This window comes from Phyllopteryx taeniolatus, chromosome 2 (assembly GCF_024500385.1).
Source record: "Phyllopteryx taeniolatus isolate TA_2022b chromosome 2, UOR_Ptae_1.2, whole genome shotgun sequence".
Lineage (NCBI taxonomy): Eukaryota > Metazoa > Chordata > Actinopteri > Syngnathiformes > Syngnathidae > Phyllopteryx > Phyllopteryx taeniolatus.
Genome location: NC_084503.1, coordinates 28,595,244 through 28,623,158, shown reverse-complemented (window position 1 = coordinate 28,623,158; position 27,915 = coordinate 28,595,244). Strand labels below are relative to the sequence as shown.

Genomic DNA, 27,915 nt, shown 5'->3' with positions numbered 1-27,915 from the left:
AAAATGGAGTGGAAACAAACATCAGTCATTAATGCAACTGTAAAAGCAAAGCAAAGAAAATTTATTCATGTAGCGTATTTCATCCACAAGGTAACTCAATGTGCTTTACATGATTAAAAGCATTTAAAAAAATAAAAATAAAGAGAGAAAAAAAGCTTAAAAACAAAGGCAAAAAAAAAATTTACAGTGCAAAAAAGATCATTTAAGAATGGAAATGCTCTAAAAAGCTTGAAAAAAAAGTTTTTAACCAGAATTTAAAAATATTCACACTTGAAAGACTGAACCAAACAACATTTTGCAACATCCATCACCAGCAGCAGGTCAGAAGTACACAAAAAAATACAACCACTACTAATAGCTATATTGTAATAGATTCTTTATATTGTTTTTTTTTTTGTGCCAAAATAAAATATATAAAATAGAAGAAGCACAAAGCATCAGTGGACAAGAGTATGACTTTTGCAATAAATATATTTATTGAAGGACATCTAGTCATAGAAATTCACTTTTTTATATGTGGGAAGTTTTGTGAAAAAAAATCTCACCAAAATGATTATTGCCACCATTAATTTAGAATATAAAAATAGCTACTACTACATTGTTCAACCTTAACACCGACCAATTCTGCTTTGGGGGAAAAAACATCAACTAAAAATTAAAACTACAATAAAAATATAATTACTAAACTAAACTGATTGAAATCTATTAGCTTGAAGTAATTTTCTAAATTTAACTGACTTGAAACAAAATCTAATTCAGGAATCTTAGCATTGTTCTGTAATTGCACAACTTGTCGACCGTAATCACTTTAAAACACACTGTTCTTTCAGTAAGAGAAAGACCCAGTGGTTCCCTACACTAGTTTTGCACATCATCTTAGAAATAAAAACTTTACAGAAAAAGAAATATACAAACAATAGAAATATCAGTTTAAAATAACAGACAAACCAATCATCTTTTGCATGCAAAGCTGAATACTAAAGTCTTCCATTGCTTTATAGCTGGGAACACAGTATATTGCCTTATAAAGGAGAAACATGTAAAGTGTCAAATAAATAAATAAATAAAGTGACCCCCCCCCTCACCCCCAAAATCAAAATCTTCTTTGTCTTTGTGTACACACAGGCAGTACTGCAGCTCTATATACTGTATACTGCGTCAGGGAAGGTAACCTACATCCTATGGGCCATGTGATCCGGTCCACCATGTGGACCTCAAAGGACTGAAATGATCCTAGATGGGAAAAAGGTTCCCCACTCTTGCTCTAAATAAATGGTCTGATCATGATCTTACAGTATATGAAGACACTGAATTCTAATGTGATGTGAACCTCCATGGTTTGTTGTTTGGTCAAGAATAGATGGTAATGACCTCACGCCCGCCGCCTCGCACTAGCAGCACTCTTTCCAAACCTTCGGTCAACACTTCCAGAAACTCCATATCTGAAGGGGGCGGGGGGGAGTGAAGGAAACAACAACAACAAAATGCTCAGATAGTGTGTTTGTTGTCACGGCAGCAAAAGGATACAGTTTTCATCTCCATCTGTGTCGCGAGGTGGTCCCGGCATGTTGAGGAGCACCAGCCGAGCGTCGTGAGACCTGTTGACGATCACCTCGTTCAGCTTCACGGCTGTGTGCATGCGCCGCACGTTGGACTGGTCCCTGGAGTACAAAATGTATAAGATACATGAAGTTTTTACATTTTCTGAAAAATATATAGAATTTATTTCCACAAATAGCCTCCATTAATCGCTGGGTGCATTGTCCACCTCTAACAAATAAATGCTGCACATCAAATAGAAACTTGACATGAAGAAAAAGATGGTTGTACCATTAGGTGGATGTAACTATCTTCACTATGACTTGATGCCACTATGTGTCGCGTTAGATGGCTTCCACAACACCCAAATACATAGTATCTATAATAAAGCTGACATTTATTGCTGGGTTAAAAAAACAGATGTACTTAGATATATACTTAAAAGGATTTGTTTTGAGCTATACTCTAATTTAGTTTTGTTTGGATTTTATTTTTTGGGGGGTTTGGGTTGGGGATGGTGGAAGAGGGTTTGTGGTGCAGGGAAAGGGGGTCCACTGACTCTGCCAGGGATCTGGAAGCGGGTGCGTGGCTTCAAAAGTTTTGGGGAAAAAAATTGGTTCAGCCAGAGTTTGATTGGCTTTTTGGGTATGTTTGCCAGGAATTGGGGTGCACCAACTCTGTTGCGGTGTTAAGTTGGGTGGATGGGGAGGCTGTAGTATGACATCAAATCAACATAGCTATACTCTCGGGGTTTGTTTGCATTGTATTTATATTTTTTGGGGTGGGGGGCTTGTGGTGCCAGGCATAGCGGTGCACCAATTCTTTGGTAGTTTTGAAGGGGGTGCATTTCTGGAAAAAATTGGGAAAGGCTGTTCGACCACAGAAAATCAACATAGGTATACACTAAACAATTTCTTTGGGGAAAAGTATGAGAAGCAGTGACGGCTAGTCAATAAGGGCGCCCCCTACCGATCATCTAAGTCGCTACTTTAAATAAGAAAAAAGTGAAATACAGTGGATCCTTGATAAAACGGACTCCAATATAACGGATATTGGATAAAATGGACCGTCGGTACTGAACAATGTGTCCAAAAATAGTGTCCATTTGTTACTTAAAATGCCGTTGACAAAGTCTGTCAGTTTCAGAATTGGCTGCTGTTGTTTACTTTCGCTGTGGTGCAATGCAGGCAGAGAATGGGACTGATGTTTTTCTGGGTCATACATATAGACTATGACTAGATTCAATTTCAAAAGACGTGCCTCCCGTGCCTTGAATGTGGGGCATTGACGTGGCGGCCATGTGATGGTTACCATTATCATGTGATAATGGTTATATCTATTGTCTATTGCACATAAAGTGAGAGAGAGTGGCATGGCACCGAGGAATACAAATCACTATATATATATATATATATATATACATATATATATATATATATATAGGCGGCACGGTGGCCGACTAGGAATACTCGTAAGTATTCCTCAACTTTCTCAGTCTTTCGTTGCCCCTGTGCCAGCTTTTTTTGAACGTGTTGCAGGCATCACATTCAAAATGAGACAATATTTGCAAAACAACAACAAATACAATAACGTTCATGAGTTTGAACATTAAATATTTTGTCTTTGCAGTGTGAACACAGGTTGAAAAGGATTTGAAAATCATTATATTGTTTTAATTTACATTTTACACAATGTCCCAACTTCATTGAAAATGGGGTTTGTACTCCAAACACGGGTTGTTTGGATTTTTATATTTGCCGTTGTGGTTCAATGTATCAAATTACAACTACTTTTCACATATCTGTATTTTACTTTGTCATATATAGTTCTGTCAACTTTCACTTTTACTCCACTACATTTCTTAAATAAAATGTATACTTTTACTGCGATGGACCTCCCCTAACCATGTCTGTCACTGAGTCATGACTACAAAACAAAGAATTTGCTTGTTGAAGTAATGCCTGAACCATGCAGCACAAAGTGGAAACTAGCCCCGCCTGTACTGATCTGTTGGGATAAATGTAAGGGGAAGTCATGAAAACGAGATGCAGGTAATCAGGAAGTATCTATATCGGCGCAACGGTAGTGCGTGTCTCTCTCTCTCTGTCGTTCCTTTCGACTTGAGGCCAGCAGACACCAGCGTCGTGTGATGGCCAGGCTAACTTCGCTCATTAGCCAACATGCAGATCTCTAACTACTGTACACTACTGAAGTAAACTGAGTACAAATAAAATTACAATGAATAAAAATACAATTTAATTTCTAACCACTCCATTTTTTGAATACTTTTACTTCCAATACTTAATGATAGTTACATTTAATTAGAAAATTCTGAAAATTAGTTTTGATACGTAAGTACAGAAAATGTCAGATACTTTAACACTTTTACCAAAGTAATATTCTACAAGGTGACCAACTTCTACCAAAGTCATTTTCTGTTAAAATAATTTAATTTTTATTCAGGTCTCGTTTTGAGGTATTTTGTACAGGACTGGTGCCGGCACAGGGGTGCGCGAACTCTGCATACGGACATTTCCGGTTCATCACAATTAATTTAATGTTGAGAAATTGTAACTCACGGTTTGAGGCTCATGAGTTCTCTGAAGTTTTCGGGTGCATTGTTTGTGTTTCTTCTCTCAGCCTCAGACTTTTTCTTCGTCCAGGTCATCTGAACATTCCCCGGCAGAGGACTCTCCAACGTGTCCTCCTCCTCATCTGAGTACAAACTTCCCATTCGCACCAGCAAGTGTCTGTCCTTAACAAGTTGGGCCTGTGAGGAGAAAGGACGGAAGTATGAATTCCAGACATGCCCATCTTGATGACACTTTTGTGTGTGCGTTACCTCTCTCTGCTTCTCTGCGCCGGAAAGTCTCATTTGTCTCAGCATCTGAGATCTCTGCTCCATCATCAGCGTGCGCTCGTAAGTGTATGCCGAGATGTCACTGTCATGCTGAAATACATAAGTGCATTTGTAAATCAATAGTATCCATCAAAAGTCAAAATGATCATCTCTCTAAATGCAGGCCTTTTGGTACGGCTCTTGTATTGGATCTCAGTCGTTTTTTAGGTGTACCTGATGTTGTGTCCACTGTACAAAAATAATGTGTGCCTCTATTGGTATTTTGAAAACTCTTGAAAAATGTACATTTTTGTTAGCAGATGACCACTAGAACGTTACCCACCGGACATCATCCCATTGTTTGTGTTGTGCAGATCAGACCTACCAACAACCAACCACCTACCTATGCCTAACCACTAACCTAACCAGCTGACCAACCAACCATCCATCCACCTACCCACCTAAATTACTAACCACCTACCTACCTACCTACCCACTCTACCATCCACCTACCCATGCCAACAAACAGCCTTACCTATCTTCACAACCACCAACCTACCCACTCACCTATTGACCAATGGACCCACCGAAAAAACAACCATCCACCCACCCACCCACCTAACTAACAAACAACCTACTTAAGTCCCGACCCACCCACCCAATCAACTCACCTAAAAAAAACTACCAAGCTACTCACAAACTAAAAAACTGACCGACCCATAAACCAACCAACCAACCACCTACCTAACTACCTTACCAGCCACTGATCAACCCAACCTACTGACCAACCATCCAACTAACCAACCGACCAAACAACCAACCATCCACCTACCTTCCTAACTGACTAACCAACCACTTCCCTCCTCCAACTAATCAACCAACGATTGATTTGAACATTTGGTTCCCGCCTCTTTGTAATAATGTGCATTACAGTCACAAAATAACAATAGGTTCCAAATAAAACTGACTCGCACACCACATATTAACCAAAACTGCGTCAATAAAGTCTGGCAATTATAAATAGCTGTGAAATTATTTTATTAATAATTTAAATCTTACGTCTCTCTGCGTGAGAGCAACTCTTACCATTTCCACCACTTCCACTTCAGCCTCTATCCTCAGCTGGTAGAGGAATGTTGCTAGATCCTTCTTCATCTGAATGCTGTTGTCATCCATCTGGGCTACCGTGAAGATACGCATTCTGCATCTTCGCCACACCTACAAAAAACAGAGCTAGAACTTATTAACTAAACTCTACTTCAAATAGCATCATTGATATGATTTGTGTTCTTGTACTTTATGTTGCTTGAGCAGGAAAGGCAGCAGCATGAGCATCCCACCGTCGTGGACGATCCACCACACGTCAATGTTGCCATCAGTGAAGCGCTCGTGGTTGCTCGGGTAGAACGACACGTTTTTGGGCACCATTAGAGCCAGGTGGGCTGCTGTGGTGCACCGGACTGTGTCTGTGCAGCGATGAGAACATGAAGGCTATTTAGGGCTTAATTGAATCATAGCGGCCCAGGACATGAGGATGCATAGCGTCATGATGTTCCAATATACAGTATGTCAGGCAGGAATGATACCGTGATATTTACTTCACAGTTCATAATTCAAGAGCAACCTTATTATTACATTTTTTTGCTTGGCCTTTGAAAGTTACGCCGAGCAGAGCGCAGAGTGGAAATATACTGTAAAACTAGCAAACAGAACTTTGATAGTGGTTAACCCCTTCTTTGACAGGCACAGTACACACTGTATGACAAGAATGAAAAGCAGGAACGTGTACATAAATTTTTGGAGGCAGGTGCTCCAGCCAAAAAAGGCACCTATCGCAAAAATTATACAATTAAGAAAAACAGTAGTATGTATTTAACTTATGTATTTATTTCTGTGAACACAACAGTCACCATTAACAGAGGAGGTGTAGGGAGGGTACAGTGGATATAAAAATTCAACACACCCCTGTTCAAATGACAGATTTCTGGAAGGGGGCTGGGGGCAAGGCGGGATCATATATACAATTCTCCCAAGGACTAAATATTGATGAATGAAGAACAAATGGGCTGCAGCAAAAAGGGCACTTTTTTGGTTCAGAGCAAAAGGGCAGGTGCTTGAGCACCACATAGTGGTTATGTGTGCACATGCCCGGTGAAAAGCTAAAAGTTTTAATATGAAATACATTATGTCACTATCAGACCTGAGGCTGGAAATACAGTATGACTTTTGACCTTGTTTAACAGGTCAGATACAGTCTAAAAATCAACAGGCTTGTTGTTCTGATGTTAGTAAGAAATCCTTGAAGATAATCGTTATTGACCAGGTTTGAAGGAAAAAGATTTGACGATTGGCATAGAATTGCAACTGCTCGAGCGCTGAAAAGAAACAAACTAGGAATGCAACATTTGACTTTAAGGTTACCTTAGTTACCAGGGGAACCAAGGGGATAAATTGGATTCCTCGGTGCAAAAATGCAGCTGTGTTTCAGGGGCTTACTGATAAAGGTCTTCCAGGCTCGAGGGTCCTCGCTTTGCCTCCAGCCGTACGGCCATCCCATCATCACCGTGTTGTGCTTCATGCCCCCGAGCCCGCAGGACTGGATCAGGTGGACGATGCCCTCCCGCACCTTGGTCGCCACCACAACTTGGCAGAAACCCTTGACCCTCTCAATGTCCATCATGTTCTTGACGGTCTGGTAGGATAAATCAATCAATCTTGATAAGTTAACGTGCCTTTTATCACCACCACTGATAAGCATGCACACAGTTTTGATCATACACAATGCAAGACTTGAGAAATGTCTTCATTTACCTGTTCAGCTGCTTGCAGTTCCCCGTAACTTTCCAAGAAATTTCCATGGATGACAGATCCTACTATGGTCAGGCCCTTCCCTGCCTTAAGCTGAGAGGCAAAGGTCAGCAGCCGAGGATATTTGATATGGAGGTCCTCATCCAGCTTTGACAGAACTAACAACTGAGGTCTGTTAGGCATAGTCATGAGCGGCATAATTACTGTTTCACCAAGATTATTGGGTCTTATATAAAAAACCTTTTTGAAGGAAGACTTCAGCGTAGCTGTACCTCCAATTCTTAGTGTGCGGGGGTCCGACTTCTAGCCTTAACAGAGCATAACGTGCCGCACTAAGGGATAGTCCTCGGATGCCGTCTCCCCACTCCTTTTCTGCTCTGTTTTTGTTTGTATGAGTGGAAAAAGACAAGGCTTACTTCAATTGTAGCGGTATAGAGGACATAAGATCCACTCAAGCTTTGGACATACCCCTGGTACTCTATGTATTTGTAGATCATCCCAGCAATGCCCATGGCCACAATAGCATAATACCAGGAGGAGATGAACATCAGGGCCAAGCACATGCTCATTCCAAGGAAGGATAGAGTCCTTTTAGGGAACAAGATCAAGAACACATTGCATCTTGTACAAGCAATCTTATTGGCCAAAAACATGCTCATCTTATCAAATATAGTTATAAATTCTCTAGCAAAATCCTGATCAAGCTTTTCAAGTGAAATGAAACAGTTTTAAGTTGTTCTCACCAGTGGTAATATCTGAACCTTGGCCTCCAGTTTGGGGTGCGCAACAGCGTTTGCACGGCACAGGCCAGGTTAACAAAGAGATAGCACATAAGGAAAAACCTGGGGGAAAAACAACACAAATACCTAATAAAAAATGAAATACATAAATAAAGCCAAAGCATTACGATCCAATATAAGAACTACATGAAAAATTCTACCATTTCTGAAATAAAAATGCTTGGATTTAATTGACACGGCTAGATAGGTTGCAGTTGTCTCACACTACTCTTATCACTGTTACAGTGTGCTTTTATTGGGGCTTAATGGGGTAGTGACCAAGACACGGTGAATGGCATGAAAGTGAAAAAAGCTTTTTGCGTGCCAGTTGGCACCCACATTGTAATGAACATGACTGCCACCAACAGGAAAAAAAGGAAACAGTATCACGCAGCAAGTCTGCCATTGTATGTATCTTTTTATGGAAGGATATTTTAAACAGCTTTCGTGTTGATCTCATTTTATTGTGGTTATTGATTGGATCCACAGTACACAGGAATACATCTGCAAGTCATCTTACATGGAAAGGATTGGAGCCACCATATCCAAGGAGGCAATCAGGATACCAAGTTCAGCTATGAGGCCAGTCAGCAATAGGGCCCATGTTGGCTCACCATTTGTCTTCCCATGTCCAAACACCTGAAACCAAGACAAATAATCAACAAATCAAACATCTTGCGTGGTTTCTCTGGCAAGGTCTAACACTTCTAGTAATACATTTATAATCCACAATGTGAAATGTCTCACTCTGAGGAAAGGGATTATATTGTCCTTGGCGATGGCCTGGAGAAGTCTTGGTGCTCCAGTTAGCGTCTGCAAACCTGCTCCCACCGTAGAGAAGAATGACCCGATGACAATGACCCAAGGGGACGGCCAGGACAGAGTTCCCACCACCAAATTGTTCCTAACTGCGTCACCAAATCTGAAAATACATACTGGGTAAGTTTAAAAAATAAAATAAAAATAAAAATAGAACATGATAAATGACTGCTTGCATTAGCATGCAACTGGACTTACTTGTCTCTTAGGACCACCCCTTCGACACAGGCCCCAAATAGGATAACAGAACTTAGATCTTGAAACAATAAGTCAAGGTACTAAGATCACGGCAGGTAAATTTCCAAACAAAACGTTTGACTTGATATGGTCACCAAAATAAGGATACAGACAAGAGTAGTGGTGGTAATAGCTAAAATGGTTCCAATGGGGATGGACTTCTGAGCATCCCGGAGATCTCCAGACCTGTTGGAGCCTGCCATGATGCCTTCAAAACAACACAAGGACAATGTAATGATTATTCTTAATGTAAAATGTAATTTAATTTAATGGTATTCACAAGAAATCCTAATAGTATAGCTAATAGCTAACAATAGCCATGCGGCATCAGATACTTAACAAATGCAAGGGGTGGTGCACAGCCCAACAAGTAGCCTGTTAAATTTTGGTACAGATGCTGATAAGGTGGCAGACTTTTCACTGTTGCAGTCTGCTTGCATTGGGACCAAGTGGGGCAATGACCTACCAGATCAAGCAGAAGGAGTTGTGAAAATACCTTGCTTTGCGTGATAGGTAGCACCCACTTTGCAATGTGTATTAGCGCCACCGAGCATGATTTTTTTCAATCCGGTATTTATTTGCCTTTGCATTTACCTTTTAAACAGTCAGTAAAGTAGGATTTAGCTTCATCTGTGTGTGCTTTAACACAGCGACTTGGCATCCCACAATCAGATTATTAGATATTAGCTAATTAAATGTATACAATACTTGTCGGACAGGGACATTAGCTTACAACACAACTGGACGGGAGAGCGAGTGGTGAATGTTAAACTTCAAACCCAACCTACCCTAGTTATTGGAAAATTCTATTACAAACAAACATCATCCAGTCTCTTACCGTACTGATACTACTTGCAGAGGTGGAAATTTATCAGATCGTACCCCGTTCATGACATTGTCTTACCCGTGGCAGATGGGAAGAAGATGCCCACTAGTAGTGTGAAGGACGTGGCGATGTCTGCGGACACGTACATGCCAAAGTTCTCCATGGTGCCGTGTGAGCCCACCGACGCTAGCCCCTCCTTCTCTAGGATCTCCCCTTTCTGTAGGTAGTTGCCCCACATGTTGTCTAACAGAAACAGAAGACCTTTTTTTATTACCTCCCCCAAGCAGATTTTGTTTTCATGATTGATTGTTTGTATCAATGAAGGAGCCCAAAAGCTCACATTTTGACCAACCCTGGGGTTGTACAAAATGGGAATCTGAGCAAAATTTTCTGGACAAATATGCCTCTAAAGTCAAGACTTGAGAATTCGAACTGCCGTCATGGAAGACCTAAGCGGGACTTTAGTTGAGCATCCAAAGATCAAATATGTGATTGTGTTTTGTATTGACTTTGGCTTTTTGCAATACGTGTAAACAGGTTACATGAGCTGGGCTTCAGGTGCACTGTCACTTGTCAAATTTAAGGTAGAATGTTTGTCAGTAAAACATGTGAAGGTTATATAAAACTAAAAGAACTAACATTTCGTATATATAAAAGATACATTTTCCAAATCATTGTTTATACATTTTACAATGAACAGCAGTTTGAACACTTGTACACTACACTATGATAACTTTGCGTATACCTCGCAATATTCCACTCGCCAGCCCGGGGATGCCCTGGATCTCTGTGACATTATTCTGCAGGAAGTAGTCATCGCACTGTGCGCTGCTCATGTTCCCCGGAAGGCAGAACATGTCCCACAGCTGACTGGGCGCTGTGATGTTGCCAGTGGTTATCGTCTTTGCACACACATCAAAACGATCTCTAACCAAGGTCCTGTTGCCAAGCATGCAGATCCTAATGCAATCAGAGAAATCAGTGACATAAGTTAACCAAAATATTTCAAACAGCTCTCAGTGGATGCATTACAGCCACACCAACTGTTCTACAGAGACTCACGGGAACTCTGGTGGATGAGAGACAGACTTGATTGCGCCAGCATAGATGGAGACAATTGAGATAATGACGCAGGCGAGGAAGAGCGAGGCCAGCTTGTTGACATATTTGACACCCACAAAAACCACCACAGCCATGAGACTGAGGCAGATGGTACCGTAGACGCGCATGTTGTTCAGCACCGCGCTGTCAGTGCCGTGGTGATCTACGGCATGAAAGATGGCGGCCTGGGGGACCAGATATTTCTAAGGTGGAAAAAAATACAAAAATAATGTATATTAGCGTTTTCAATTTACATGTAACTCATTGAAATGCTAGACAGGTTTTGGAATACTTTACTATTAAATTAAGTGATTTATTTTCCAGTCATAAAATATTGCGATAAAATTTAAATATTCAAATAAAGTTTTGATGATATTTGACCACTTATTAATGTTTACATTAAATATACATATTAATAACATTGTCAAAATGTATTGTTAGTAATGAGTAATAGTTAAAATAACTATTATTATACTTTGCAACATTTAAAATATACATATATGACATATTATAAATACATTAAACGTAATTAATTATTAATTATAGTTATATTGCAGTATTTGGCGGCACGGTGGACGACTGGTTAGAGCGTCAGCCTCACAGTTCTGAGGACCAGGGTTCAATCCCCGGCCCCGCCTGTGTGGAGTTTGCATGTTCTCCCCGTGCCTGCGTGGGTTTTTTCCGGGCACTCCGGTTTCCTCCCACATCCCAAAAACATGCATTAATTGGAGACTCTTAATTGCCCGTAGGTGTGACTGTGCGTGCGAATGGTTGTTTGTTTGTATGTGCCCTGCGATTGGCTGGCAACCAGTTCAGGGTGTACCCCGCCTCCTGCCCGATGACAGCTGGGATAGGCTCCAGCACGCCCGCGACCCTAGTGAGGAGAAGCGGCTCAGAAAATGGATGGATGGATGGATTTTAATATTATAATTATAATATTATTGACGCGGGCACGGTGAAGGACTGGTTAGCACAGTTCTTGGGACTGGGGTTCAAATCCCGGCCCCGCCTGTGTGGATTTTGCATGTTCTCCTCGTGCCTGGGTGGGTTTTCTCCGGGCACTCCGGTTTCCTCCCACATCCCAAAAACATGCGTGGTAGGTTGATTGAAGACTCTAAATTGCCCATAGGTGTGAATGTGAGTGCGAATGGTTGTTTGTTTCTGTGTGTCCTGCGATTGGCTGGCGACCGGTTCAGGGTGTACCCCGTGTCCCGCCCGAAGATAGCTGGGATAGGCTCCAGCAGCCCACGACCCCAGTGAGAATAAGCGGTAAAGAAAAAGGATCGATGGATGAATATTGTTGACAATATATTATATTATTATTAGACCTCATTCAATTAATTACATTGAATATTTCAATTATATTTAAACAAATATTTTAAAAGAAAATTCACGATATTTTGGATTACATTGCAGAACATTTCATTTTTGTTTGTGATATATTATTATTATTATTTGCCTGAGTAATTAATATTTTTTTGTCATACATAGCCAGGAGCTTTTGCATGAATTTTTTAAAAACAATACGTTTTTATAATAATAATCAACATGAAATATTGTTTTCATGTTCTCCGTACAGCAAAGCATTCTCTTTAAACTTCACTGCAAAATTCAGGTTTACCGATGCCAGCTCTGCTCTGACAATTACTACCCACATTACGTGTCAATCATAGTAAAGGTTACGGTCACTTCAGGGTATTTTGTTTTCCCTTGAGGGGAAAGAAAGGGTGTGACGTTGAGCTGTGACATTGATTTATCCAGCTGACATGATGTCTATCACAGCTGAGGCCACTATTTGAGCAAATGGCTCTTCACAGAGAGGCATGCTGGCATTTTCAACACCATCTGACATAACCAAATGTGGTTATTTTATTAAAAACTAACCAAAAATATTTCAATGGCTCCAAGGATGTACATGGCGGAGGCAAAGGTGGTGCCCAGGTAGAAGCACAGGCCAACAGCTCCTCCGAATTCTGGACCCAGAGAGCGTGAGATCATGAAATAGGCCCCACCAGCTAAAAAGAGGAAACAGACTGTTACAATCCACTAATCCAGATGATTCGGAATACAGTTTTATGTCATTTTTATGCAAGACTATTAAACTATCTGTGGCCACAGTGATTCACACATTACCTGGAACAACACCATTTGTTGCAATGGCACTCATCGATATGGCTGTGAGCATGGTCTGCAAAAAGGAAAGGGACATTGCATTCAAAAAAACGCTTGGCCCGGATGTTGCGAGGGAACATCTGTGTGGCACGCCAACATCCACCCATCAAAGTGACGCTCGGGCGGATGGTTTTCCAATTGACTGAGCATAATCCCGCTTGAAATAATCAATATTAATGGTGTGTCCTGGAAATACATACAACTACAACATTGATTGTGTAAGGCAGTGGAAGGCAATGGAGGCACGCTCTGCAGAAATACAAGTCAAAATGGCATTCTTAATATTACACCACGATCAATACAAAACATATGATTGAAATATTACCGGTACCTCACTGGTGGTGTCTCTAGTATCTTTGTAAAGGCGGAATTTTTAATACAGCTCTTGTATTGGCCAGGCGTACCTAATGTTGTGCTCGGTGAGAAGGTTCTATTGACTTGTATGCAGTAGGAACAGACTCATGACCCACATTGGAGGTAATGCCCACCCGGCATATTAGACTAGTTCGTGTGTTTGTGTGTGTTCGTGCATGCGTGTGTACTAACACATGTGCAACACATGATGACAATCAGCAAGGACTGCATGATGCCGGCCACCCCAACAATCCACGTCAGCCGCAGGAAGAGGATGACCCCGAAAATGTTCTGTAGGCACGGCAAGTAGACGCCCATCAGAGTGCCCATATTGGGCGACTGGGGAGACAGAGAGCGAGAGAGTGAGGATGGGTGGTGGGAAGTGCGGGGGTTGTGATTATTGAGCAATTCAGGAAACAGTATTGATTGGTGTACTCTTTAAAGGTCAGTATAGCATGTTACAGCTTTCATGAGCAGTGGAACCTATCCATCCATCATCCATCCATTTTCTAAACTGCTTTACCACAATCGGGTCACAGGTGAACTGGAGCCGATCCCAGCTGACTTTTGGGCAAGAGGTGGGGTACATCCTGAACTGGTTGCTAGCTAATTGTAAGGCACATACAGTACAGACAAACAAGCATTCACACGGACATTCAGAACTATGGAGAATCAAACACAAAACTTACATATACAGTAAAAAATAATAATTTAAAATTAAGAGCCGAGAATGAACTAACACTGCATACATTATTAAAATACATAGTAAGGAATAAATATAGCACAGCAAAGAGACATTTGTAGTTGATGGAATTAGCATTGGAAGTGACATAAACTACCGTAATTTCTCGTGTATAATGCGCACCCATGTATAATGCGCACCCCCAAAGTTGACCTCAAAATTCTGGAAAACCCTTCTCCATATGTATAATGCAATTTTACAATGCATGATTTTGCTTCTACCCATATGAACAAAACAAAGTATTATCTGTATTTTGTTAGTTTTTTTTCAAAGAATTATTCTGAAGTTAAACACCTTATTTGAACACACAATACTTTATTTTTATTGACTTGCTCTTATTTTGAAATTCACAGCCCTACTTTTATTTAGTAAATGAGAAAACACACATTTGTCCTCGTTTGATTACCCCGGCAGGAATTGTAAGATGTGTACAATTATTTTAAGAAAACATGAAGGACCAGGCGAAACATATTTAATTTTATTTTAATGGGATTCAAATTAAACTGTCAAGCATTACAGAAAAGCAATATCATTAAACAAAACATAACCATAAATAAATTAATGATGGTTGTTGTTCAGTCATCAGTCGTATGTAAACTTATGAGCACAATTGTACATATATGCAGTCATATGTACACCTGTCATATTGGAATGAAAGTGTAGTCAACACCTTTTTCATAACCTCTAGGGGGCATACTAGAATGAAAGTGTACAACTTTTTCATAACATCTTGGGGGCGGTGGCATAGTGGAATGAAAGTGTACAGCTTTTTCATAACCTCTCGATGGCAGCATACATTGATAAAATGTGAAAGTCTTTTTCATTTACTCCTATACCTATGTATAATGTGCACTATTGCCTTTTGAAAATTTTTGGGGGTAAAAAAATGCGCATTATGCACGAGAAATTACGGTAAATGAGACTCAAGCAATCATGCCAACTGTGGTGTGTGTGATAACGCTGCCCTTGTCTGTCACGTGTCATTGATTATGTTTGTTTTCACCATGCTACCCTAACTTCTAGCTAGCCCTAGCTAACTTCTTATTACACTTTTTTTAAACACTTGTTTGGCAATTAAGAATGTTATAATGTTACTAAAAAGTTTGGTTCTAAAAAGGTACTCAAAATGTTACCAGTACTCAAAACATAGATCCAGTTAGGAAAGGGGCAATGATGGTGACAGACTGATCCTGGAACACAAATAATTCCATTTATATTATTTTCTATGCAGTAAAAATGCTCAGAAATCCAAACAAATCAGTCCTGAATTGGATTATGTCAGGCTTTAGAGGCTCCATTGTATTAAAGCCAATCATGCTGGATAATCTGTCAGCAAGTGTTCATACAAAACTTGCCCTACAGGTGGATTAATAATGTTACCAGGCATCTTTGGACCATTACACTGACCTTGGGAGTTTTTCTCCGAGAGGCCTCAGTGCTCTCTTCCTCCTCATGCTCCTTTGCTCCCTGGGTGATGTTTGTGTAGCTGACCAAGCGACTGAGCAGAGAGGACACCTTGGGTCGAATGTCCAGCTCTTCCTGGATGAGGGGAACAGTTAAATAAAATCATTCCTGTTATTAGAATTTGATGGAAAACCCACAAGATACCTCAAACAAAGCCAGGTTCCTGTCATAGAAGTCATTCTTCTTCTTCTCATCAGGACTGTTGAGGAACGGGCTGTTCTCTTTGTGATTGCCAAGTCCTATGATTGAAAACAAACAATACAAGTTAGAAAGTCAGTAAATTTAAGGATGTACTTCAAGCATTTTGCACATCAGTCATTTCTTATATCTTTATTGGAAAACTGAAGTTGTTTGTTTACATTCAAACTCAGCTTGTTGCAAACACGAGTGACGTCATGGCATGCACACTGTAATCGCGAGATTACAATTATAGCATCCCGGCCATAGACGTTTATGATCCCAGGGCCTTCATACTGGTCGTTGGAGACTTCATTCTTGTGCCTTCCTCTCATCTACTCACAGCTTAAAAAACATGTAGACTTTGCAGCCAGACGGAATAAAACTCTGCAACTCCTGTATGCTAAATGTCAATGTACAGGGAGCTCTTATACATAAGAATATTGTTTTTTATTATAATTATTCATTATTATTATTATGATTGTTATTATTAGTTTAATTCATTGTGATTTATTTTCATTTTATGTTATTTATGTTTTTTTGTACAACAATTTGTTCCAGCTGCAATTGTTGTTAAAGAGCTCGAGAAATAAAGTTGAGTCATCCCATGAAATAACTTCATCTATCCATTTTCTGTAGCGCTTGTCCTTAATAGGGTTGCAGGTGAGCTGGAGTCTATCGCAGCTGATTTAGGGCAAGAGGTGGGGCACACCCTGGACTGGTTACCAGTCAATCACAAGACACATGTAGACAAGCAAACATTTGAGTCATAAGACGCAGAGGAGCATAGACTCATCTTAGACATATTGTTAGTGTACAGTGAATGTATATATATCCATCCATTTTCTTTACCGCTTATCCTCACCAGCGTCGCAGGCTGTTGGAGCCTATCCCAGCTATGTTCGGGCGGGAAGCGGGGTACACCCTGAACCGGTCGGCAGTCAATCGCAGGGCAAAATGTATATATAATATAAAATTATATATATATATGTGTCCATCACACATAGAGTTAAGGTAATTTAACTGAGTAAATAGTACCTCATGACATAACAACAACAACACTCACAACCAGTGACCGTGCATCCGAACAGCATGCAGAATGAATGATTACTTCTCATTCTTTTTTCAATTTTGTGCATTCCGCAACCTTGCGGCAGAAGGGATGAAAGGGTTTTGTGTAGCGGTTGGTTGTCAGCACCGGCACATATTACAGCCAACCTGTGGGCATTATGGAAAATCCACCACCAAGTACATGATCAGGTTGGGTTCACACATAGACTACAGCCTTCAATTAGCCTAACTCCAGACAGGAGGGCCTGAGCAGAGATTCAAAACCAGACCTCTCAACTCTGAGGAAGACATGCTAACCATTAGGACAACTGAAGCAACCTGAAACTATTTTTGTTATTTGGGGCTAAACTGCTCCACCTGTCAGGTTGGAAGGGTAACATCTCCATACTGCATGCTTCAGGTACCTTCATAAATTTAGATCAGGGTTCACAGGAGGCCACTATAGCATAGTCTGCTGTTTTGTTCCAAGACATTCTTTAGCTGTGAGTTTTGTTTTTTGCTGAGAACAAACTTTCTGGCAGCACATCTGGCTTGATATTTGAAATTGACTATTGATAATAATGAAAAACAATTCTAATATGCATGTATTACACATTTAACATCTCTATATTTAACTTTTTTATCATTACAGTTCTTAATTGTTTGGCTGGGATAAATCACATGCTGTATTCAGTGAGGAGTGTAGCTGCCATACCATATATGGTTCCTGCCATTTAGGGCAACACAATACTACGTCTACTGTAAATGAAGTAACACACAGGAAGGCACCGAACCCAACCCTGCCTAGAAATGTATGCATGCAAATGCACTAACCCAAAATGACATCTGCATCAAACCTTGCATCAGCCTTGGAAAAAAAATTGTTTAAGAAAATAATCTTCTGCAGCACCAGTGGTTAATAATAAATATGTCTGGTCCTCTCACTCACCTGTGCTCAGAGGTGCAGTGGTGCTGCTACTGGTGTCACTGAGGCTCAGCATAGTTATGAGCAGTGTTGTGCATGCTGCACTCACATCACCAACTACTATCCAGGACCCCCGCTCACCCTGGGTCAACACCCAATGCGGGGCCTGATCCAACACGTGGCCCATGAGGCAGTGCTCATTGATGCAGCACAGAGCCTCCTGTCATCTTACGTGAATGTAGCAGTGTCTCAGTGAGGTGCACATGAGAAGACAGAACTAGTAAAAGCATACATATGATGGATCACCATCAAAATGCTACACAGATGAGTTGCAGCAAGGTGAATTAAAAATAAGAACACAGCACTGTCATCTAGTGTCCATTTGTAGTCAATGCATTGAATCCGAGCTCAATTTTAACACTCCTGTTACAGTGCAAGTCAAATTGACCGAGTTTAAAATTTTAAAACGTAGAAAAATATATTTTATAAATGTAAAAAAAAAAGAAAACTTGAAACTTACTGACTCTTCTTGTATTGATCTATTTATCATTATTCTTTTTTACATGTATCTTTTTTTACTAAATGGTTCACATGAACCCTTGATCAATTTTACTGTACCAAAGAAACAAATGAAACAGGAGGGTTAAGTCTGGATTAATGTTTACATGTTTGTCATTATCTGGTTCATTTAGGTGCTGGTGAGGAATAAATCACACAGTAAATCTTCACAGATTATAATATAATAGCAATACTACACCTTCTTGGACTCCTGTGAAATTAGTCGCTGGACTGTTTAAGAAAAAACATCTACAACTAAATTAATCTAATATTTTTCAGTGCATGTCAAGTCGAATTTATTTGTATAGCCCTTAATCACAAAAAAAAAAACTAAACTAAAAAATTAAAAAATACATTTGGGGGGCGAAAAGAGATGAAACCCTTGAGAAGGGACCACAGATGGCGGAATCCCCCTTCCAGGATGACCAGGCAACCTTTATCACAGTGTTGTGCTATACAATGTAAGTTAAAACAGCATGAGTCATGTGTTAATTAACATCATTAATTTGAAAATAACGTATATATTTTTTCAGTAACATGACTAATACTAAGAGTAGACTACTAAAAGAAAATCTCACTTGGAAGGGATGATGCAGTACTTATGTTCACTGTCACAAACTACAACCCTAACAATAAATGTGTTGTTAAATTGATACCTCTGAAAGCGGCAGCTTCAGAGTAAACACTGGGCTCTTATATTTTAAACCATCTCACGAATAAAGTAAACTTTTCTGTCATGGGTTTAATTGGAGCTCTGGTGTACAATTGACTGTCAAAAAAAGTGTTGATGATTACCCCAATATGTCAGGAAAGTCACACTCGCATTTTCAGTGGGTGCTTTTACAAACATACAAACAGATCAGATTGCTGGAAGAGCTGATATTAGTTTGTCACATTGATTTCAAAGTGACATGTGCACAGCGACTACAAAATATGTCATTTCTTATAAGAGAACATTTGTGTTTTGCTTTGGGTACAAAACAAGATGTTTTGTTTGTGTTGCAGCTGCAGCCTGCACTTTCTCAACAGTATGAGTGTCCATCAGCTCCTTATTGGAAAAGCTTCTTATCTGCTAAACTTCCCCTATAATGATTGAATTAAAGGTTTTTAACACTGAAAGGTAGATTAGCTCACTCTACTTCCTAATTAATATGGTTTCTACGCCGCTGCGTAAATACTGGTTTATTCCTTCCAATTATAGGTAGACTCCCAAATTTAGCTATCTACACTAAATAATGAGCTTTTATATGAACATACCATAGTGGCTGAAATAGTGATCTCTGCTCTGGTAGAAGCCATGTCCCAAATAATAGCCAGGTGCATCCCAAATAGTGACCTAATTTTCCCCCACTCAGAAAAAAATGGCTGTGATTATATTTACAATGTGTCCATATGTCACGCTATACAGTCCAACACATAGATGTGGCATCTGTTAAGCTGATGTTTATGATGCTAGCTCACTTAAATTAGTGGTAAACTCCTTTTTGTGGGACACTTAACATGTATAAAATGTATTGTTAATGTTAAATTTTTCTTATGCTAACCTTGTATGTCAATAATGTTACGAGGATGATAAAAGTGTTTATTTGAGTTTGTTTTAATGAATGAATAATAAAGTGGTAGACATATTTTTATATTTGTATGACAAAAGTATTCAAATGTTACTTAAATATTGCTTGTACAGATTTTTATTTTTATTTTTTTTATATGATAGAGCCACTTTAGCCCAAGATTGGATTTTTACATTACAGTGGAGTTTGAAGTGATATGCATAACCGAGGAGAAAAATTATAAGAAATCAACTCAGATCTGCCAGTTAAATGAATGACAAAGGCCTTAATTGAATATATATTATGTTTAATATAATACAGATTATATTGTAATAGGCGGTATTTAAATTAACTATTATGTGGAAAAATATTTTAGAAATACATTATTTAAAACCATTACAAAAATGAATTTGAAGAAATAAAGGCCTCCCCATAATCATCATCATATCATTAATACACGTCAGAGACAGTTTTCAGGTATTAATAAATGTTGGAGAAGATTATATTTTGATTTCTATTCTGTAAAATTGGTGTAGAAACTAGGCACATGCCTTCATTTCAGAATCAGAATCATCTTTATTTGCCAAGTATGTCAAAAACACACAAGGAATTTGTCTCCGGTAGTTGGAGCCGCTCTAGTACAACAGACAGTCAATTTACAGAACACTTTGGAGACATAAAGACATTGACAAAAAACAATTGTGCAAAAAGATGCAGAGTCCTCTAGCACTTTGAGCAGTTCGAATGACTAATATTGCAATAGTCCGGTGCAATGACCATTGTGCAAAGGGCGCTTACCCTTTCTTGGGGTAACAAACACTGTAGCTTTAACCATGTCCTAATGTAGCCTTAATGGCTGTCTTCCATGCAGTGCTAACCGGCTGAGATGCACAGCAAAACATATTAGCGCTGATCTGCACTAATGATGAGTCCACAGCGTGATCCAATGAACTCGGAGGGTAAAATGTCAACAGGGAAAGGCAACATTTTAGATTTAATTTAATGTTTTTTTTTTTTTTTAGTTAACTGATTAGAAGGTTTAAATTGTAGAATTTGCAGTTAATCACATGCCGTCATTGTGCAAGTTAACAAATAAATAGGCTACAAATATATTTGAGGTAAAGTAGAAGTCCAAAGCTGTCCTTAAAAGATACTACATTCAAGAACTACTAGTATTACTAACATTACTATTACAAAAGCAGAACCTTTGAGGATACCACCCAAATGATATGGCCGTACCCTACTGAGCAATTCGGTTTGCCCCTGCGTTCCATTTTCTGTTCTGTGGTCTTTATCACATTTTCCTTCTATGGCATTTTGCATCCATCCATCCATTTTCCGTATCGCTTATCCTCACTAGGGTTGCGGACGAGCTGGAGCCTATTCCAGCGGACTTTGAACGAGAGGCGGGGTACACGGTGAACAGGGTCGCCAGCCAATCGCAGGACAAATATATAAACAAACAACCATTAGCACTCACATTCACACCTACGGGCAATTTAGAGTCTTCAATTAACCTAGCATGCATGTTTTTGGGATGTGGGAGGAAACCGGAGTACCTGGAGAAAATAGAACATGCAAACTCCACACAGGCGAGGCCAGATTTTAACCCGGGTCCTCAGAACTGTGAGGCAGATTTAATAACCATTTGTCAACCGTGCCGCCTCTTTGCCATTTTATTGACATCAAAAAAAGGACTTGTGGAGTTAAACCTAAAGGGGTGGGAAACCATAGACAGGTTGCCAAGAGTCGAATCATGCAACTGCAAACGTTCCGCCCTTTGTGGTGAATATATAGGAGTGGTCTTCTAGCTCTGCCACAATGACCGCAGTGTTACAGCAGTGGCCTGTTTCTGGGCCCGACAGAGCTGTGTTTATAGGCTGAGGATGACGTTAAAGTGTGTCATTTCCACCCTTGTTGCATGTATAAGCTCACGTTTCCTAAAATAAAATACATCTTCTATAGCATGTGTCCTTATTGGGGTCACGAGTGAACCCATCCCAGATGACTTTGGGCAAGAAATGGGGTACAACCTGGACTGGTCTCCAGTCATTTGCAGAGCACCTATAGACAACCAAGCATTCACGCTCACATTCACACTTATGGACAATTCAGTCTTCACCTAACTTAAAAAGCTTGTTTTTGGGATGTGGGGAGAAGCCAGAGTACCTAGACATGCAAATGCAACACAGGAAAGCTTGAGCTGAGAATCAAACCCAACTTCTTGACCTCGTGCTGATATTTCCAAAACATTGTATATACTTTAAATCTAAATTTCATTGACGATGAAGCGTGTTGTACGAAATAATGCACCATAATAGCTAGCTAGTTAGCTGCCTAATGCTAGCTCACTTATATTAGTAACTTCTTTTCACTTAATTGTTTTAACATGAATATCACCGAGGTTGACCTATTTTTTTTTTTACACATATGTACCCCGTCAGCAAACATACGTAGCACCGACGTCGGCTTTAGGAAACCCCGTCGGCCGGCATTTGCTATGTGTCTGACAAGCAACTGCCGAAAAGCGTGTACTTCCCAGATTCAAAACGTCTCAGAATGGTCTTTTGCTTAGGCTCGGATAGCCAATCCCGAGATATGTGGGCAGGAATTTACCGGTTTCAGCGCCGCGGCTGCATAAATTGTTCAAAGCTGTATTAATTACATCACCAGCATGCCGTTCGCCACCGGCAGTTTTCAGGTAAGCTATTGTCATTAAATTGGAAGAAAATCACAATGTTGTCACAGGTAATGAAGTTGTGGGTTACTGTAGGAACAAACCGAGTATGCCAGGAGGAACCTTCATATCCCGACTGCTGCCAGCGTTACACACATATTAAAGGTAACTCGACCAGCTGGCTGTGATTTTCACGGACTAGTACCACAGAAGATAAACCGATGTGTATCTAATTCACCAGCAAGCAATGTTTTGTAATAATTCTTTAATTATGTAAACAGTTTGCCTTTCATTTCCACAGTTCTTTTTTTTTTTTTCCACACACTTTGTCCTGTTTTAACCCGACCAAGTATTGACTAATAATAATTGCGGTACATGCAACTCGATCTTACAGCTGATGTCACACAAAACAAATCTGTGTGTCGACACCAAACAATAGCACCATCCATGAGTTTGACACTTTTGAATGATGAAACTTACAAGATGACGTGAGCTACCCCCCCCCCCCCCCCCCCCCCCCCCCCCCCCCCCCCCCCCCCCCCCCCCGCTAATTTTGACGTTTCTTAATGAATTCTGAATTCTGTGTTTTCATTACAAACACGAAATTAGGTTGTTTTTAAAGATGTACTGATTGTACTGAAGCGATCTGTGTTGTTGTTCTTAGGGGTCATAGTAAGACTTCCAACGCACCTTCGAAGAGTGAATGCAGCACTGAGCCGGTGGAGTCAAGTGAATGGAGGACAACAAGTGGCAGAGAGACTTGCCACCTGCATATCAGCTAAATGGCACGCTGAATGACATCATTAAAGGCACATGAAGAGGCTACCCTGGCTGACGCTCCAGCTTGAATCGTTCAGACGTTGTGTGGTGGTTTTCGGTTGAATGCTGACATCACGGCAACAAAACTTATATAAATGTCTGTAAATATAAATATAAATCTCCCTGCAATATCTGGGCGATGGAGCTTTCGATGACGGGCCGACATCGGTGTGACGTATGTTTGCTGACTGGGTAAGATACAGTATACTGCAAGACAAGAATGTTAAAGGTTACTTAAACACTGCCCGTACAATAGTTAATTATTTCTACTTCTATTATAGCCACTGATGGTGTAATGGTACATTTGCCTGACTTGGGTGAAGGCAGCGTTGGTTCTGTTCCCTCTGTGAATGTAAGCGGGAATGGCTGTCCGTTCTCTGTATGTCCCCTGTGATTGACCGGCGACCAGTTAAGGGTGTAGTCCGCATTTCGCCCGCACTAGGCTCCAGCACCAGCGACATTGAAAATGGATGGATGCATATTTCCATTATTTCCAATGCGAAAAATAATGCAATTCATCCTGTGTTCTACAACGGATTATGCTCGATCTGTTTCACTTTTATGTAAATTTTCCCACTAAACACTCATGAGAACACATTGACGTGTTAAATCTATTTTTCTGCCATGAATTACATTACATAAGATAAAACTGCAAGTCTGCAAGCAAAAGCAAATGCCAGGCACACAAAACATTTAAATAACTGCAATCACTATGCCATGAACCGAGGCGGTCCTCTGCCACATCTTTTGCATGGTTGACATTGTTGTAAGGCGGCACGGTGGGCGACTGGTTAGAGCGTCAGCCTCACAGTTCTGAGGACCCGGTTTCAATCCCCGGCCCCGCATGTGTGGAGTTTGCATGTTCTTCCAGTGCCTGCGTGGGTTTTCTCCGGGCACTCTGGTTTCCTCCCACATCCCAAAAACATGCATTAATTGGAGACTCTAAATTGCCCGTAGGCATGACTGTGAGTGGGAATGGTTGTTTGTTTGTATGTGCCCTGCAATTGGCTGGCAACCAGTTCAGGTTGTACCACGCCTCCTGCCCGATGATAGCTGGGATAGGCTCCAGCACGCCCGCGACCCTAGTGAGGAGAAGCGGCTCAGAAAATGGATGGATGGACATTGTTGTACTACATCTCCATGGCCATGAACCAAACTGTTTACACGACCTTATTATAGCATGCGCCTGTTCTCCTTATTCACCAGTCTCACTTCCCTTTTCGACAGCATGTAGTCACCGTGACAGCTGCCCGCAAACTGGGATGTCATTGCTCTGGGAAGCTCATTGCTCAGCAACAAGTGAAGAGGGCTCTCAGTGTGAAACACTCCCAGAATCAGGACTTGGCTGTTTCCCATTTGTCATCAAGCCCTTCATGGGAACAGTTGGAATAGAAGCTCTAATGCTGTGTCACATTTCAACTGCAGTTGAATGTTACATTTTTGGTGCAATCTACAACCCCAATTCCAATGAAGTTGGGACGTTGTGTGAAACATAAATAAAAACAGAATACAATGTCTTGCAAATCATGTTCAACCTATATTTAATTGAATACACTACAAAGATAAGATTTTTAATGTTCAAACTGATAAACGTTATTGTTTTTAGCAAATAATCATTAACTTAAGAATTTTATGGCCGCAACATGTTCCTAAGAAGCTGGGAAAGGTGGCAAAAAAGACTGAGAAAGTTGAGGAATGCTCATCAAACACCTGTTTAGAACATCCCACAGGTGAACAGGCTCATTGGGGTGCCAGGTGGGTGCCATGATTGGGTATAAAAGGAGCTTCCCTGAATTGCTCAGTCATTCAGAAGGAAAGATGGGGCGAGGTTCACCTCTTTGTGAACAAGTGCGTGAGAAAATAGTCGAACAGTTTAAGGACAATGTTCCTCAACGTACAATTGCAAGGAATTTAGGGATTTCATCATCTACGGTCCATATCATCATCAAAAGGTTCAGAGAATCTGTAGAAATCACTGCATGTAAGCGGCAGGTCTGAAAACCAACATTGAATGCCCGTGACCTTCGATCCCTCAGGCGGAAGTGCATCAAAAACCGACATCAATGTGTAAAGGATATCACCACATGGGCTCAGGAACACTTCAGAAAACCAATGTCAGTAAATACAGTTCGGCGCTACATCCGTAAGTGCAACTTGAAACTCTGCTATGCAAAGCAAAAGCCATTTATCAACAACACCCAGAAACGCCGCCTGCTTCTCTGGGCCCGAGCTCATCTAAGATGGACTGATGCAAAGTGGAAAAGTGTTCTGTGGTCCGATGAGTACACATTTCAAATTGTTTTTGGAAATTGTGGACGTCGTGTCCTCCAGGCCAAAGAGGAAAAGAACCATCCGGACTGTTATGGACGCAAAGTTCAAAAGCCAGCATCTGTGATGGTATGGGGCTGTGTTAGTGCCAATGGCATGGGTAACTTACACATCTGTGACGGCACCATTAATGCTGAGAGGGACATACAGGTTTTGGAGAAGCATATGCTGCCATCCAAGCAACGTCTTTTTCATGGACGCCCCTGCTTATTTCGGCAAAACAATGCCAAACCACATTCTGCAGGTGTTACAACAGCATGGCTTCGTCGTAAAAGAGTGCGGGTACTAGACTGGCCTGTCTGCAGTCCAGACCTGTCTCCCATTGAAAATGTGTGGCGCATTATGAAGCATAAAATACGACAACGGAGACCCCGGACTGTTGAACAGCTGAAGCTGTACATCAAGCAAGAATGGGAAAGAATTCCACCAACAAAGCTTCAACAATTAGTGTCCTCAGTTCCAAAACGTTTATTGAATGTTGTTACAAGAAAAAGTGATGTTACACAGTGGTAAACATGACCCTGTCCCAGCTTTTTTGGAACATCTTGCAGCCATACAATTGTAAGTTAATGATTATTTGCTAAAAACAATAATCAGTTTGAACATTAAATATCTTGTCTTTGTAGTGTATTCAATTAAATATAGGTTGAACATGATCTGCAAATCATTGAATTCTGTTTTTATTTATGTTTAACATGTTCCAACTTCATTGGAATCGGGGTTGTAATAGCCTTGAAATGTCTTTATACTTACTCTCTACTGTGCTTTCTTAATGCAGTTCAATGTATAATGTGTTTAAAGACTATTTAAAATGATAATAATAGAAATGTACATGTGAGCAACTTGATTTGATTTTGATTTTGTTGGCTCTATGTTTTCAAACACTGGGCTGCGGCACAGTGGATTTACTGGTTAGCGCATCCTCCTCACAGTTCTGAGGTCATGGCTCCAGCCTTCCTGTGTGGCGTTTGCATGTACTCCCCGTGCCTCTCCGGGTTCTTCCCACATCCCAAAAACATGCATGGTAGGCTAATTGAGGACTCTAATTGTCTATAGATGTGCATGTGAGTGTTACTTGTTGTTTGTCTATCTGTGCCCCGTAAATTGGTGGCGACCGGTCCCGGGTGTACTCCACTTCTCGCCCAAAGGCAGGATCAAGCATACCCGTGACCCAAGTGAGGATAAGTGGTAGAGGGAATGGAGGAATCTTTTTTTAAACAAATCTACCACACAGCTCGCAACAACTTTTATGGTACATCTTCAGTCTGAGTTTCAGTTATTAAATAAAAAAGGAGGCAGTCAGTGTGTGGGTTTGTACAAAGTGTGGCCTTTGGTTCTGTCGGATTCATTTCAAAGACCGCACCCAATGTGTCTTTTATTCCATAAAATGTTTTCTTTCCTTGAGCCCATGTACAAATCCCACATAATCATACTCTTCTTGCCTTGCTCTCTCTCTCTCTCTTTGTTTTGGATCCTCCGCCCTCCCTTTCTTGTGTGAACAGGGTGGAAACACGCGAGCGACAAGCTGAGGCAGAAATGTGCTGCAGCCCATTTTGGTAAAGGCAAAAAAGGAGGGTTTTGGCACCATCTTTTGTACCAGGCGCCTCTTGAGGCCTTTTGGTGGTGGGTGCTATCAACGGAGCCCTCCCACCTCCATACAAGCTTACCCCCCTTTGTGTAGCTCTCACCCCTTCCCAACTGTCTCTGCGCCTAGTTTTGAAACCTCTAAAGATATTAGTATAAAGAAGGGAGCTTGCAAAAACTGGTTTCTGGCCTTGTACAATTGCCATGGTAACCGCCCAACCAGCTGTTCATAAGAGTGGGAGACATGCTGAGCGAATTCCGCTTCAAGCATCACCACTAATTCCAAACTTTGAAAGTTGTGTGACTTACCGTCAGAGCTGACAGTGTCTTGATGATCTGGTGGTCCACCGTCCCCGTGGTCCACCGAGTTGATCCCCTCCAGACCGTCATAGCCGGACTGGGCTCGATCCCTCACGGGTACCACCGTAAAGTGAGGCATTTTTTCATCCCCGCCAACTCCAGCTGGGCATTGCAGGCTAGCTGTTAGCGCCTCTTCCCGCTAATGGCAACTACATTCCACTACCCTGCGCTCACTTCCCCCGGACAGGGTATGCTTGCACTCCCCGC

The 27,915-nt window shown here is 40.8% G+C and overlaps 1 protein-coding gene across 2 annotated transcripts; it reads right to left on the bottom strand.

Moving 5' to 3' along the window:
- Positions 1-38: 38 nt before the first annotated feature.
- slc12a4 (solute carrier family 12 member 4) lies at positions 39-27,915 on the bottom strand. Of its 2 annotated transcripts, XM_061765606.1 has the most exons (24): positions 27,658-27,912; positions 15,825-15,919; positions 15,624-15,755; positions 13,667-13,813; positions 13,082-13,136; positions 12,833-12,963; positions 10,910-11,151; positions 10,593-10,807; positions 9,926-10,090; positions 9,131-9,229; positions 8,983-9,040; positions 8,713-8,887; positions 8,486-8,604; positions 7,930-8,028; positions 7,655-7,774; positions 7,459-7,563; positions 7,190-7,358; positions 6,875-7,070; positions 5,675-5,844; positions 5,465-5,596; positions 4,382-4,489; positions 4,119-4,309; positions 1,528-1,661; positions 39-1,442 (listed from the first exon to the last, which is right to left on the bottom strand). In XM_061765606.1, the coding sequence occupies exons 1-24, from the start codon at positions 27,785-27,787 to the stop codon at positions 1,351-1,353; spliced, it is 3,279 nt and encodes a 1,092-aa protein (XP_061621590.1). In that variant the 5' UTR covers positions 27,788-27,912; the 3' UTR covers positions 39-1,350. The 2 variants fall into 2 exon arrangements, with proteins under 2 accessions (XP_061621590.1, XP_061621589.1); XM_061765605.1 differs by having other exon boundaries at positions 4,119-4,489; positions 27,658-27,915.

What these genes read in the sequence shown, in the direction of transcription:
- slc12a4 (XM_061765605.1), bottom strand. Translation starts at nt 27,787, where the DNA reads ATGCCTCACTTTACGGTGGTACCCGTGAGGGATCGAGCCCAGTCCGGC. An exon ending in AGACACTGTCAGCTCTGACG is followed by an intron (nt 15,920 to 27,657) that starts GTAAGTCACACA and finishes TTTCAATCATAG; the next exon opens with GACTTGGCAATCACAAAGAG. An exon ending in CTTCTTCCCATCTGCCACGG is followed by an intron (nt 9,230 to 9,925) that starts GTAAGACAATGT and finishes GTTGTTTTGAAG; the next exon opens with GCATCATGGCAGGCTCCAAC.